This window comes from Manis pentadactyla, chromosome 3 (assembly GCF_030020395.1).
Source record: "Manis pentadactyla isolate mManPen7 chromosome 3, mManPen7.hap1, whole genome shotgun sequence".
Taxonomy (NCBI): domain Eukaryota; kingdom Metazoa; phylum Chordata; class Mammalia; order Pholidota; family Manidae; genus Manis; species Manis pentadactyla.
Genome location: NC_080021.1, coordinates 117,974,254 through 117,990,356, shown reverse-complemented (window position 1 = coordinate 117,990,356; position 16,103 = coordinate 117,974,254). Strand labels below are relative to the sequence as shown.

General features: G+C 38.3%; 1 protein-coding gene across 1 annotated transcript in view; it reads right to left on the bottom strand.

The window, feature by feature from the left end:
• Nucleotides 1-14,979, bottom strand: part of CCDC7 (coiled-coil domain containing 7) — a 136,872-nt gene extending 121,893 nt beyond the window's left edge. Inside the window, exons 1-2 of the mRNA XM_036912293.2 lie at nucleotides 14,701-14,979; nucleotides 13,451-13,540 (exon numbers count right to left, since the gene is read on the bottom strand). Of these exons, the coding sequence (XP_036768188.2) occupies nucleotides 13,451-13,540; nucleotides 14,701-14,979 (369 nt within the window). The remainder of the gene's footprint in view (nucleotides 1-13,450; nucleotides 13,541-14,700) is intronic.
• Between the last annotated feature and the right edge of the window lie 1,124 nt (nucleotides 14,980-16,103).

Here is a 16,103-nt window from a genome sequence, read left to right as displayed (position 1 = left end):
TTGAGAGTTGGGATTAAATATGGTGGCATGAGAGGTGAGATAGAGGCCTCTTCCCAAAACCACACATAAAATGAAAACGTAATTAATACAACTAATCCTGAAAGAGCAACAGGAAAGAAGGCTGCACCAGACTGAATACACCTAGAGAAAAGAACAGACCTCTCGGAACAGGGTAAGCACCAAAGCCATGATCATGATCCAGGGGGATCCAAGTCCTTCCCCCACCCCAGATCACCAGAAGAAGGAAGAGAAATGGAGCAGGGAGGGAGTGGAGGCCTGGGACTGCTGAATACCTAGCCCTGGAGATATGCTCTGGGAGCACAAACCTATATTGCATGGTGCTCTGGTGATTTAGTGGGGTTGGAAAGCTAAAACAGGTGGAATACATGAAGAGACTGAGATTCCAGCTGCTTGTAGAAAATAGTGATCCATATCTGGCTGCTCTGGGACAAAAGAAATGCAGGCAGTCTCAGAGACTTACTAACAGTGAAAGGGCTGCTAAAGGGGCAAGGACTGTACACAGCTTACTGCTAAGGAAAAATGACAGGTAGACAAAATTGTCTGGGCACACACTGCCCGGCAGGTTGGGAATTTTCAGGAGCATCAGTCACTCCATGCCCCTGGCTGGCTATGCAACTCCAAGGCCCCCCACCATGATATGCAGCCTGCTGTGCCTTCCTCCTGGCCAGACTGCACCTGGCTCGCAAACCGGCAGCCCATGCCCTGGCATCAGGCAAGCCAGAGGAAAGCCCCACCTATGGCAGCTACAAACGCAAACCAAAGAGGCTTACACCTGTGTGTTCAGCCCAATGGTTTTGACAGTGGAGGCAGGCATAGCAGCCAGAAAGCAGGAAACAGCTCTTTGCTCTCCCCAGGCAATAATATCACTCCACTGTGACCCCTGACATTGCTCCAGGGGCTGAGCAGCTCCAGAGACTAGAGCTTCTAGACAATAAAGGGCACCACACACAAATATGAAACATCAAAGGAACCTGGTTCAAACAAAAATTCCACAAACACTAGAGAAAAGGCCAAGTGAAACTAAACTCTTCCATCTTCCTAAAAGAGACTTCAAAATGAAAATCATAAACATGCTCATGGAGGTGCAGAAAAATATTCAAGAACTCAGGAAAGAATTCAGGGTTGAGATCCAATCATTACAGAATACAATGGAGGGTTTTAAAGGCAGATTAGATATGGTGGAAGAGACAATAAATGAAATAGAAATTAGAGAAAAGGAATATGAAGAAGCTGAAGCACAGAGGGAAAAAAAGGATCTCTAGGAATGAAAGAATATTGAGAGAACTGTGTGACCAATCCAAATGGAACAATATTCATATTATAGAGGTAGCAGAAGAAGAAGAGAGAGAAAAAGGGGTAGAAAGTGTATTTGAAGAAATAATTGCTGAAAACTTCCCAAATCTAGGGAAGACAATAGTCTCTCAGGCCATGGAGATACACAGATATCCCAACACAAGGGACACAAGGAAGGCAACACCAAGACATACAATAATTAAAATGGCAAGGATCAAGGAAAAGGACAGACTATTAAAAGCAGCCAGACAGAGAAAAAGATCACATACAAAGGAAAGTCCATCAGGCTATCATCAGACTTCTCAGCAGAAAACATACAGGCCAGAAGGGAGTGGCATGATGTATTTAATGCAATGAAGCAGAAGGGCCATGAACCAAGAATACTCCACCCAGCAAGATTATCATTTACATTTGAAGGAGGGATTAAACAATTTCCAGAAGAGCAAAAGCTGAGAGAATTTACTTCCCACAAACTGTCTCTACAGTGTATTTTGGATGGACCACTATAGATGGAACTGTTCCTAAGGCTAAAAAGCTGTCACCAGAGGTAATAAAACCACAGTAAAGAAAGTAAAACAATTACTTACTAAGCAAACACAAAATAAAATCAACTACCCCCAAAGTCAGTCAAGGCACAGACAAAGACTACAGAATATGATACCTAACATACAAAGAATGGACAAGAAAAATAAAAAGAACCTTTAGACTGTATCTGTAAAAGCAAATTAAGTGAGTTAAGTTAGACTCACAGATAGTAAGGAAGTTGCCCTTGAACCATTGGTAACCACGAATCTAAAGCCTGCAATGGCAATAAGTACATACCTATCAATAATCACCCTAAATGTAAATGGTGTGAATGCACCAATCAAATGACATACAGTCACTGAATGGACTAAAAAATAAGACCCATCTATATGCTGCCTATAAGAGACTCACTTTAAACCCAAAGACATACACAGACAAAAAGTGAAGGAATGGAAAAAGATATTTCATGCAACTAATAGGGAGAATAAAGCAGGAGTTACAGTATTTTTATGAGAGAAAATAGACTTCAAAACAAAGAAAGTAACAAGAGACAAAGAAGGACATTACATAATGATAAAGGGGGCAATCCAATAAGAGGATATAACTATTATAAATATCTATGCACCCAACACAGGTGCACCTAAAGATGTGAAACAAATACTAAGAGCATTAGAAGGGGAAACAGAATGCAATGCATTAATTTTAGGAGACTTCAACACATCAATCACTCCAAAGGACAGATCAACCAGACAAAAAATAAGTAAGCAGACAGAGGCATTGAGCAACACATTAGAACAGATAGATCTAACAGACATCAACAGAACTGTACACCTAAAAGCAGAAGGATACACTTTCTTCTCAAGGGCACATGAAATATTTCCAAGAACAGATCATATACTAAGCCACAAAAAGAGCCTCAGTAAATTCAAAAAGTTTGAAATTGTACCAACCAGCTTCTCAGACCACAAAGGTATGAAAGTAGAAATAAATTACGGAAAGAAAATGAAAAAGCCCACAAACACATGAAGGCTTCACTACCTGCTCCTAAATAACCAATGGATCAATAACAAAATAAAAACACAAATCAAGCAATATGTGCATACAAACAATGATAATAATTCAACACTGCAAAATCTGTGGGATTTAGCAAAGGCTGTGCCAAAAGGGAACTATATTGCAATACTGGCCTACCTCAGGAAAGAAGAACAATCTCATATGAACAGTCTAAACTCATAATCAATGAAACTAGATAAAGAACAAATGACGCCAAAAGTCAGTAGAAGGAGAGACAAAATAAAAATCACAGCATAAATAAGTACAATTGAGAAGAATAAAACAATAGAAAGAATCAATGAAAGCAGCAGCTGGATATTTGAGAAAATAAACAAAATAGATAAACCTCTAGCAAGAATTATCAAGAAAAAAAGAGTCTCTACACACATAAACAGATTCAGAATGAGAACAGAATAGTCACTACGGACACCACAGAAATACAAAAATTATTAGAGAATACTCAGAAAAATTATATGCTAACAAACTGGAAAACCTAGAAGAAATGGACAGCTGTCTAGAAAAATACAACCTTTCAAGGCTGACCCAGGAAGGAACAGAAAATAAGAACAGACCAATTACCAGCAATGAAATTGAACTGGGAATTAGAAAACTACCTAAGAACAAAACAGCTGGACCAGACGCTTCACTGTTGAATTTAACCAAACATTTAGTGAAGACCTAGTACCCATCCACCTTAAAGTTTTCCAAAACATAGAAGAGGAGGAAATACTCCCAAACACATTCTCTGAAGCCAGCATCACTCTAATACCAAAATCAGGCAAAGACACCACAAAAAAAGAAACTTACAGACCAATATCCCTGATGAACACAGATGCAAAAACATTCAACAAAATATTACCAAACCGAATTCAAAAATACATCAAAGATCACACATTATGATCAAGTAGGATTTATTCCAGGGATGCTAGGTTGGTACAATATTAGAAAATCAGTCAACATCATCTACCACACCAACAAAAAGAAGGACAAAAAACACATGATTATCTCCATAAATGCTGAAAAGGCATTCAACAAAATTCAACATCCATTCATGATAAACTCTCAACAAAATGGGTATAGAGGGAAAGTACCTCAATATATCAAAGGTCATATATGACAAATGCACAACAAACATCACACTTAATAGCGAGAAGCTGAAAGGCTTTCCTTAAAGATTGGGAACAAGACAAGAAGGCCCACTCTCCCCACGTTTATTCAACACAGTTCTGGAGGTATTAGCCACAGTAACCAGAAAACACAAAGAAATAAAAGGCATCCAGATTGGCAAAGAAAAAGTTGAATTATCACTGTTTGCAGATGACATGACATTGTACATAGAAAACCCTAAAGAATCCACTCCCAAACTACTAGAGCTAATATCTGAATTCAGCAAAGTTGCAGGATACAAAATTAATACACAGAAATCTGTTGCATTCCTATACACTAATTATGAAGTAGCAGAAAGAGAAATGAGGAAAACAATTCCATTCACAATTGCATCAAAAAGAATAAAATACCTAGGAATAAATCTAACCAAGAAAATTAAAGAGCTGTACCGTGAAAACTACAAGACACTCATGAGATAAATTAGAGAAGATACCAATAATGGAAACAAATCCCATGCTCATGGATAGGAAGAATTAATATTGTCAAAATGGCCATCCTGCCTAAAGCAATCTACAGATTCAATGCAGTCCCTATCAAAATACCTATAGCATTCTTCAATGAACTAGAGCAAATAGTTCTAAAATTCATATGGAACCACAAAATACCCCGAATAGCCAAAGCAATCCTGAGAAGGAAGAAAAAAGCTAAGGGGATTATGCTCTGTGACTTAAAGATCTACTACAGAGCCACAGTAATCAAGACAATTTGGTACTGGCACAAGAATAGATCCATAGAGCAATGGAACAGACTAGAGTGCCCAGATATAAACCCAACCACATATGGTTAATTAATATATGATAAAAGAGCCATGGACATACAATGGGGAAATGACACACTGTTCAGCAACTGCTGTCAGCAAAACTGGACAGCTACATGCAGGAGAATGAAACTAGATTATTGTCTAACACCATACACAAAAGTAAACTTGAAATGGATCAAAGACCTTTTTAAGTAAGTCATGAAACCATAAAACTCTTAGAAGAAAACATGGGCAAAAATCTCTTGAATATAAACATGAACAACTTTGTCCTGAACGCATCTCCTTGAGCAAGGGAAACAAAACCAAAAGTTAACACATGGGACTACATCAAACTTAAAAGACTGTACAGCAAAGGACACCATGAGCAGAACAAAAGGCATCCTACAGTATCAAGAATATATTTGTAAATGACATATACACCCAAAATATATAAAGAACTTACATGCCTCAAAAAACAAAAAGCAGGTGGAGCCAAGATGGCAGCGTGAGTAGCACAGCAGAAATCTCCTCCCAAAAGCACATATATCTATGAAAATATAACAAAGACAACTCTTCCTAGAATTAAGACCAGAGGACACAGGACAACATCCAGACCACATTCACACCTGCCAGAACCCAGCAGCTCGCGAAGGGGGTAAGATACAAGCCCCAGCCCGGTGTGACCCAAGCAACCCTCCCCCCCAGCTCCTGGCCGGTGGACAGGAGGCAGAGTGGGAGGGAGAAGGAACCCAGAACTGCTGAACACCCAGCCCCAGCCATCCGGACCAGAGCGCAGACACAGTGCGTGCATGGGGCCCTGGATACTAGGGAAACAGGGCAACAAGAACAGTGAGCGGGTATCGGAGGCCTGGCACCGGAGGACATAAGAAAAGCGAGCGGCCATTTTTCTTTTGTTGTTGTTGTTGCTGTTGTTGTTGTTTTGTTGAGGTGAGTGCTTTTTGGAAGTCGTAAAGGGACAGGGAACCCAATACTAGGGAAACAGGGCAGCAAGACCAGCAAGCAGGTATCGAAGGCCAGTGCCAGAGAACAAAAGAAAAGTGAGCGGACAATTTTTTTGTCGTTGTTGTTGTTGTTGTTGTTTTGTTTTGGTGAGCGCTTTTTGGAAGTCTTAAAGGGATAGGGACCCCAACACTAGGGAAACAGGGCAGCAAGACTGGTGAGCAGATGCCTGGGGCTGGTGTCAGAGAATAAAGAAAAACGAGTGGCCATTTTTTATTTCTTTATTTACTTATTTATTTAAAAATTTTTTTTTTGTGGTCGTTGTTTTGTTCTGGCGGGTACTTTTTGGAAGTCTTAAAGGGGCAGGGCGGGACACTTAATCCAGAGGTAGGGAATCCGAGGATCTCTGGGCATCATAATCCCCTGGACTGCAGGGAGCAGGGAGGCCCCTTACGGAGATAAATAGCCTCCCGGCTACTCCCCCTCCAACATGACTCCACCACTTTGGAGCAGCCGCCCAAGCCAGGCCACGCCCACAGCAACAGCGGAGACAAACTCCATAGCAGCTGGGCAGAAAGCAGAAGCCCTGTCCGCATGCAGCTGCCCAGCACAAGCCACTAGAGGTCGCTGTTCTCCCAGGAGAGGAGGGTCACAAACCAACAAGAAGGGAAGTTCTTCCAGCCGTCACTCGTGCCAGCTCTGCAAACTATTCCTATCACCATGAAAAGGCAAAGCTACAGGCAGACAAAGATCACAGAGATAACACCAGAGAAGGAGACAGACATAACCAGTCTTCCTGAAAAAGAATTCAAAATAAGAATCATAAACATGCTGACAGAGATGCAGAGAAATACGCAAGAGAAATGGGATGAAGTCCGGAGGGAGATCACAGATGCCAGAAAGGAGATCACAGAAATGAAACAAACTCTGGAAGGGTTTATAAGCAGAATGGATAGGATGCAAGAGGCCACTGATGGAATTGAAACCAGAGAACAGGAATGCATAGAAGCTGACATAGAGAGAGACAAAAGGATCTCCAGGAATGAAACAATATTAAGAGAACTGTGTGACCAATCCAAAAGGAACAATATCCGTGTTATAGGGGTTCCAGAAGAAGAAGAGAGAGGAAAAGAGATGGAAAGTATCTTAGAAGAAATAATTGCTGAAAATGTCCCCAAACTGGGGGAGGAAATAATTGAACAGACCACGGAAATACACAGAACCCCCAACAGAAATGATCCAAGGAGGACAACACCAAGACACATAATAATTAAAATGGCAAAGATCAAGGACAAGGAAAGAGTTTTAAAGGCAGCTAGAGAGAAAAAGGTCACCTATGAAGGAAAATCCATCAGGCTAACATCAGACTTCTCGACAGAAAACCCGACAGGCCAGAAGAGAATGGCATGATATATTTAATACAATGAAACAGAAGGGCCTTGAACCAAGGATACTGTATCCAGCACGACTATCATTCAAATATGATGGTGGGATTAAACAATTCCCAGACAAAAAAAAGCTGAGGGAATTTGCTTCCCACAAACCACCTCTACAGAACATCTTACAGGGACTGCTCTAGATGGGAGCACTCCTAGAAAGAGCACAGCACAAAACACCCAACATATGAAGAATCGAGGAGGAGGAATAAGAAGGGAGAGAAGAAAAGAATCTCCAGACAGTGTATATAACAGCTCAATAAGCGAGCTAAGTTAGGCAGTAAGATACTAAAGAGGCTAACCTTGAACGTTTGGTAACCACGAATTTAAAGCCTGCAATGGCATTAAGTACATATCTTTCAATAGTCACCCTAAATGTTAATGGGCTGAATGCACCAATCAAAAGACACAGAGTAATAGAATGGATAAAAAAGCAAGACCCATCTATATGCTACTTACAAGAAACTCACCTCAAACCCAAAGACATGTACAGACTAAAAGTTAAGGGATGGAAAAACATATTTCAAGCAAACAACAGCGAGAAGAAAGCAGGGGTTGCAGTACTAATATCAGATAAAATAGACTTCAAAAAACAAAGAAAGTAACAAGAGATAAAGAAGGACACTACATAATGATAAAGGGCTCAGTCCAACAAGAGGATATAACCATTCTAAATATATATGCACCCAACACAGCAGCCCCAGCATATGTGAAACAAATACTAACAGAACTAAAGGGGGAAATAGACTGCAATGCATTCATTCAAGGAGACTTCAACACACCACTCACCCCAAAGGATAGATCCACCGGGCAGAAAATAAGTAAGGACACGGAAGCACTGAACAACACAGTAGAGCAGATGGACCTAACAGACATCTATAGAACTCTACATCCAAAAGCAACAGCTTATACATTCTTCTCAAGTGCACATGGAACATTCTCTAGAATAGACCACATACTAGCCCACAAAAAGAGCCTCAGCAAAATCCAAAATATTGAAAATTCTACCAACCAACTTTTCAGACCACAAAGGTATAAAACTAGAAATAAATTCTACAAAGAAAAGAAAAAGGCTCACAAACACATGGAGGCTTAACAACATGCTCCTAAATAATCAATGGATCAAAGAACAAATTAAAATAGACATCAAGGAATATATAGAAACAAATGACAACAATAACACAAAGCCCCAACTTCTGTGGGACGCAGAGAAAGCAGTCTTAAGAGGAAAGTATATAGTGATCCAGGCACACTTGAAGAAGAAAGAACAATCCCAAATGAATAGTCTAACATCACAATTATCAAAATTGGAAAAAGAACAACAAATGAGGTCTAACGTCAGCAGAAGGAGGGACATAATAAAGATCAGAGAAGAAATAAACAAAATTGAGAAGAATAAAACAATAGCAAAAATCAATGAAACCAAGAGCTGGTTCTTTGAGAAAATAAACAAAATAGATAAGCCTCTAGCCAAACTTATTAAGAGAAAAAGAGAATCAACACAAATCAACAGAATCACAAATGAGAACGGAAAAATCATGACAGACTCCACAGAAATACAAAGAATTATTAAAGACTACTATGAAAACCTATATGCCAACAAGCTGGAAAACCTAGAAGAAATGGACAACTTCCTAGAAAAATACAACTTTCCAAGACTGACCAAGGAAGAAACACAAAAGTTAAACAAGCCAATTACGAGCAAAGAAATTGAAATGGTAATCAAAAAACTACCCAAGAACAAAACACCAGGGCCGGCCGGACTTACCTCGGAATTTTATCAGACACACAAAGAAGACATAATACCCATTCTCCTTAAAGTTTTCCAAAAAATAGAAGAGGAGGGAATACTCCCAAACTCATTCTATGAAGCCAACATCACCCTAATACCAAAACGAGGCAAAAAACCCCGCCAGAAAAGAAAATTACAGACCAATATCCCTGATGAATGTAGATGCAAAAATACTTAATAAAATATTAATAAACCGAATACAAAAGTATATCAAAAAGATCATTCATCATAATCAAGTAGGATTTATTCCAGGGAAGCAAGGATGGTAAAACATTCAAAAATCCATCAACATCATCCACCACATCAACAAAAAGGACAAAAACCACATGATCATCCCCACAGATGCTGAAAAAGCATTCAACAAAATTCAACATCCATTCACGATAAAAACTCTCAACAAAATGGGTATAGAGGGAAAGTACCTCAACATAATAAAGGCCATATATGACAAACCCACAGCCAACATTATACTGAACAGCAAGAAGCTGAAAGCTTTTCCTTTAAGATCGGGAATGATAAGGATGCCCACTCTCTCCACTTCTATTCAAGAAGTATTGGAGGTCCTAGCCATGGCAATCAGACAAAACAAAGAAATAGAAGGCATTCAGATTGGTAAGGAACAAGTTAAACTGTCACTGTTTGCAGATGACATGATATTGTACATAAAAAACCCTAAAGAATCCACTCCAAAACTACTAGATCTGGTATCTGAATTCAGCAAGGTTGCAGGATACATAATTAATACACAGAAATCTGTTGCATTCCTATACACTAATTATGAACTAGCAGAAAAAGAAATAAGGAAAACAATTCCATTCACAATTGCATCAAAAAGAATAAAATACCTAGGAATAAACCTAACCAAGAAAATTAAAGAGCTATACTCTGAAAACTACAAGACATTCATGAGAGAAATTAGAGAAGATACCAATAAATGGAAACACATCCCGTGCTCATGGATAGGAAGAATTAATATTGTCAAAATGGCCATCCTGCCTAAAGCAATCTACAGATTCAATGCAATCCCTATCAAAATACCTACAACATTCTTCAATGAACTAGAGCAAATAGTTCTAAAATTCATATGGAACCACAAAATACCCCGAATAGCCAAAGCAATCCTGAGAAGGAAGAATAAAGCTGGGGGGATTATGCTGCCCAAATTCAAGCTCTACTACAAAGCAACAGTAATCAAGACAATTTGGTACTGGCACAAGAACAGACCCATAGACCAATGGAACAGACTAGAGAGCCCTGACATAAACCCAACCATATTCGGTCAATTAAGAAATGATAAAGGAGCCAATGATAAAGGTGGAAATGACAGCCTCTTCAACAGCTGGTGTTGGCAAAACTTGACAGCTACATTCAAGAGAATGAAACTGGTTTATTGTTTAACCCCATATACAAAAGTAAACTCAAAATGGATCAAAGACCTGAATGTAAGTCATGAAACCATAAAACTCTTAGAAGACAACATAGGCAAAAATCTCCTGAATATAAGCATGAGCAACTTCTTCCTAAACGCATATTCTCGAGCAAGGGAAACAAAAGCAAAAATGAACTCATGGGACTACATCAAACTAAAAAGTGTCTGTATGGCAAAGGACACCATCAACAGAACATATTTGTAAGATGACATATCAAAGAAGGGGTTAACATCCAAAATATATAACGAACTTAGACACCTCAACACCCAAAAAGCAAATAACCCGATTAAAAATGGGCAGAGGATATGAAGAGACAGTTCTCCAAAGAAGAAATTCAGATGGCCAACAGGCACATGAAAAGATGCTCCACATCACTAATCATCAGGGAAATGCAAATTAAAACCACAATGAGGTATCACCTCACACCAGTAAGGATGGCCAGCATGCAAAAGACTAAGAACAACAAATGCTGGCAATGATGTGGAGAAAGGGGAACCCTCCTACACTGCTGGTAAGAATGTATGCTAGTTCAACCATTGTGGAAAGCAATATGGAGGTTCCTCAAAAAAACTAAAACTAGAAATACCATTTGACACAGGAATCCCACACCTTGGAATTTACCCAAAGAATACAACTTCTCAGATTCAAAAAGACATATGTACCCATATATTTATTGCAGCACTATTTACAATAGCCAAGATATGGAAGCAACCTAAGTGTCCATCAGTAGATGAATGGATAAAGAAGAGATGGTACATATACACAATGGAATACTATTTAGCCATAAGAAACAAACAAATCCTACCACTTGCAACAACATGGATGGAGCTGGAGGATATTATGCTCAGTGAAATAAGCCAGGAGGAGAAAGACAAGTGCCAAATGATTTCTCTCATTTGTGGAGTATAACAACAAATCTGAAGGAACAAAATAGCAGCAGACTCAAAGACTCCAAGAAGGAACTAGTTGTTACCAAAGGGGAGGGTTGTGGGAGGGCAGGTGGGGAGGAAGGGAGAATGTGATTAAGCAGTATTATGGTTAGTAAACATGGTGTGGGGGACCACGGGGAAAACAGTGTAGCACAGAGAAGGCAAATAGTGAATCTGTGGCATCTTACTACACTGATGGACAGTGACTGCATTGGGGTATGGGTGGGGACTTGATAATATGGGTAAATGTAGTAAACACATTGTTTTTTCCGGTGAAACCTTCATAAGAGTGTATATCAATAATACCTTAATTAAAATTTTTTTTAGAAATCAAGACTCAACTACATGCTATTTCAAAGAGACACACAGTAAATACACAGGTATAGATGTGTTTGAAAATAAAGTTTGAAAGAAAATATGCAATGACTAATTATAAGAAAGCTGTTATCAGACAAAGTAGACATCAGAACATAGAACTGTATCAAAGATAAATAATTTTGGACTTCTGGTCATGATGAACTAGACCCATTCCTTTAATTCTCATTTCTACAGCTAAAATACCACTGAAAGTACAACAAACCAACACAGGAAAATTCTGAAAGGTAGAAAGAAGCAAGGTTCCCAGTGCTTGAGGAAACCATGAGTTCTTTGGGTTTTCTTTTTATATACATATAAAATGGATGGGCCTCTGGAAAAGCCTGCAACCTGGAACTGCCAATAAACACAGACCAGAAAAACAACTCCTAATCTAAAGGACTGTGAAAAGTGATATAGCATATCACATAGTGATCTCTAGCATAACACAAAACCTTTTAGACAATGCCTATCCTACTTGATTCAAATACTAAGGAAAACACTGCACCACCACCCACATGTGCCAACAGACTTGAAAAATAATGTGGCAGCAAAAGCTGGTCCTTGATTTCCCTCACTAGGTGGTGTCAGTAGGGCTGACTGGAGAGTGAATCTCCACCATCTGCCTGGAAGTAGTAGTTGGCACTCCAATTTCCCCACCAGAGTGGAGCTGGTGGAACAAAACGGAACTGAATTTCCACCCTTTTCTGGAAGAAGCAGTCATCCTTGACTCATTCTGACTGCTCTCTTCACTTTTATTAATATAATTCTGGAAACCTGAGCCTGCACAATGAATCAAGAAAAGAAAAAAAAAAGTATTCAGATTGGACAAGAGAAATAACATTGCCCCTATATAAAGATGATAAAATTGTTTATATAGAAAATCCCAAGAAATCTAAAGAAAAACTCCTAGAATGAAAAAGTACATTAAGCAAGTTTACAACACATAAGGTCAGGATACAAAAAGCAATCATATTTATATATAATAGTAACAAACATGTGGAAACAGATTTTAAAAACATAATGCCATTAAAAATCATTCCAAAAGCATGAAACATTAATGTATAAATGTTTAAAAAATGTATAAAAATCCTGTACAGGATCTGTATGATGAAAATTACAAAATGCTGATGAAAGAAATCAAATCAGACCTAAATAAATGGAGAGACACACCATATTCATGGATTGAAAGACTCAACATAGGTGTTTTATTACATGGAGCCAAACTAATCCCTAACTAACAAAAGTCATTATAAAATAGAAGAACAATACTCTATGAGTAAAGTGTATTACAGTTGAATAGCATGAAATATGTTAAATAATTCAGCTCAACAGGTTGAAGGAGAACCACACAGTTATCTTAATGTTTACATTACTTCAGTATGTACAACAAAGACATTTGTTCAAACTCAATAACCTCTTTAGCTTTTTTATTAAGCAAACTAGAAATAGAAGAATACTTTCTTAACATGGTAATGACTATATATCTATGACCTACAGCCAACCATATTTAAAAATTAAACAGGAGAAGCACCAGAAATAAAAGTAGGCTTAAGATATAGATACATCTTAATTAAACTTTAAGATAAATGTTGGTAGAGGATGAAAAAACCCACTACACTACTTTCAGGTTTTCTAACGGGATTATTTTCATGGATGGGGAATTAATTCTGAGAACATATATTGACTCCAAAAGAAAATCTTAGCTCTTTCCAGTGTAATGTGTCTACATTAGAGTTACACATACTTACAGAGAAAGATAATTCTTCATCTTCTGACTCAACTGTTTTTTTCCCATTTTTAATGTTAAACCCATAAGTGTCTTCCAAAGTAGAAACAATCTATGAGAAAAATCAAAGCAAAGTAAGTACTTTCATAGTTTAAAATTATTATATTAAATGTAAAAAGATATTTAATCAACTATGTCAGGACCTTTTTAGCAATAAGACTTATTTCTTCCAATGCCATAAACTTACATTGCCCATCTCATGCCCCATTTCATATCATCATGAAGAAGTGATGAGCAACAGTCCTGACCCTACTCCCTGGCAATGGAGAAATGCCCTATGACTCTTCCATTTCTGTGTTGACAGACATCTAAAAGGGAAAGGGCCTATGAATGATTAAAGCATCAGCTCTACTTACCACCAAAGTATTCCTCAAAATCTGACTCGACTTTCTTCTTTGAAAAGAGTGGGCAAAATAGAGATGGAGATGAGAAAATAACAGATTTTTAAAGGGAATTCACTAAGCTAACCCCTCAAACTTTGAGTAAACTTGTATTTTAGAAGTTTAGCAAACTATATTTTTTTCACAGTTGTACTATTTCTCATTGTTCTTACTTGTAAATTGAACTATTTACAATTCAATTCTGGATGATTGTGCAAAAATAAACTCAGAGAAAGGGAAATTTTATCCCCCAACACTAAGAGCTAACGTTTCTAAAGTGCAGAGAAGAATTCACATAGCAGGCATGAACTTAGGTCTATCCTTAGAAACACCTGTTTGCAAGGTTGGCCTTGGACTAGATTTCAGGAGAGTTCCCACCATTCACTAACTGGCAGTGGCTCACTGTCCCTAAACTGTACAAATATGTGATTTATGCTGAACACCTGCTTTCCTTCAAGGAGAATGGAATTTTGGTACACGCTGGGCAGAAAGTACATAGAGGACCAACCCCCAATAAAACCCTAGGCACTGAGTCTCTAATGAGCTTCTCCAATAGACATTTTACATGTGTTGTCATAATGTGTATTGGAGAAATTGAGCATGCTCTGTGTGACTCCAAAGAGAGAAGAACCTTGGAAGCCTGGACCTGGTTTTCTCCAGATTTCACCCTATGTTCCTTTTCCTTTTGCTGATTCTGCTTTGTATCCTTCACTGTAATAAATAATAGTCATCAATGCTACTACATGCTGAGGCCAGTGAGTCCTCCTAGGAAATCACTAAACCTGGGATGGTCATGGGGACGGCCCAACACAGGGACTAACAAATGTCTTACCATCTTTAGATGTTCGTTAGTTTTTCTGATCAATTCACCTTCTGCTATTAATTCCTTTGTCTTACTTGACGGAATGGGCAAAGCAAACCTTACGATGGATTCTCCTGTCGGTGGAGATCTTAAGACCATTGGGTCAAGTTTATCACGTACTAATTTTGCACTAAGTCTTTCCATTGGTTTAGGAGACAATGGTGAATTAAGTAGTCCTTTTCTATTAATTAATTCTGGAGCACTTGCCAATTTATTACTAGTGCCAAACAGATGTCTTGCTGGTTTCATTTTATTATTTACTTAGCTTCCAAATTGTAGATGTAAAAACTGTATTCCTTCCTGTGAATAAAACATTAAATTTCAGATTTAAAATGATTGCAAGGTTATCAATTTCCCTGAAGATTCTGAATACCAAAATCAATGCTATAAAATTTACCAAATGTAGAGGGAAACATTCCTAACAAATAACACATTTTTTCTGAAAAAATAAGGAAAACTGGTGAAAAATCCCTAAAGGTGACTGAAGGCTAATTTATGTATGGGCACTTAGGATGGGAGGGTAAATGGAAGGAGGAACACAGAGGAAGCAGTGAAAGAATATTTTCAGAAAACTGTAAAATTTTATTCTTAGCTTTCTGCTATTTTTTAATTAATATATACCCTAAATATGTATCAGTATTCCCATAGGATTAATAGTTTACACCCAAGGTTATCAGCAGAGTAATATCAAGGCAGCACCAAAATCATGCCGGGATAAGGAAGTACAGACTGAGCAGGTCTTAAGCTTTAACTCTTCTACTTATCTCTCTCTCTCTGCAAAGCTCATTAAGACTCAAGACAATACCTCCTCCCAAAGAGTTTTAAAGCATATGCCTGACCATGGGAATTGTCTGGTAGACTGGCAAAACTACAAATAGAAAAGTATTGGTTATCTATTGTCTGAATCTCTCTACACTTAGACTAGTTGTTGTGGATTAAACTCCTGCCCTCCAAAATATATATGTTCTAGTCCTAACCTCTGGCACCTGTGAATATGACAGAATTTGAAAATACAGTCTTGCAGATGTAGGTCATACTGGATTAAAATGGGTCCTAAATCAAACAACTGGTGTCATTATAAAAAAGCCATGTGAAGACACAGGCTTTTAGACCAAGGAAAAAGGCAATGTAATGAAAGAGAGAGTTGAATGATACAGATTCAAGCCAAGGGAAGTTAAGTATTGCTAGCATGCACCAGAAGCCAGGAAGAAGCGAGGGAAGTTCTTCACTAGAATGTTCAGGTGAAATGAACTGCAAACACCTTGATTTCAGATTCCTAGACTTTGGAACCATGGGAAAATAAATTTCCATTGTTTTAAGCCACCCAGTTTATGGTACTTTATTACAGAATCCCTAGGAAACAAATATACACA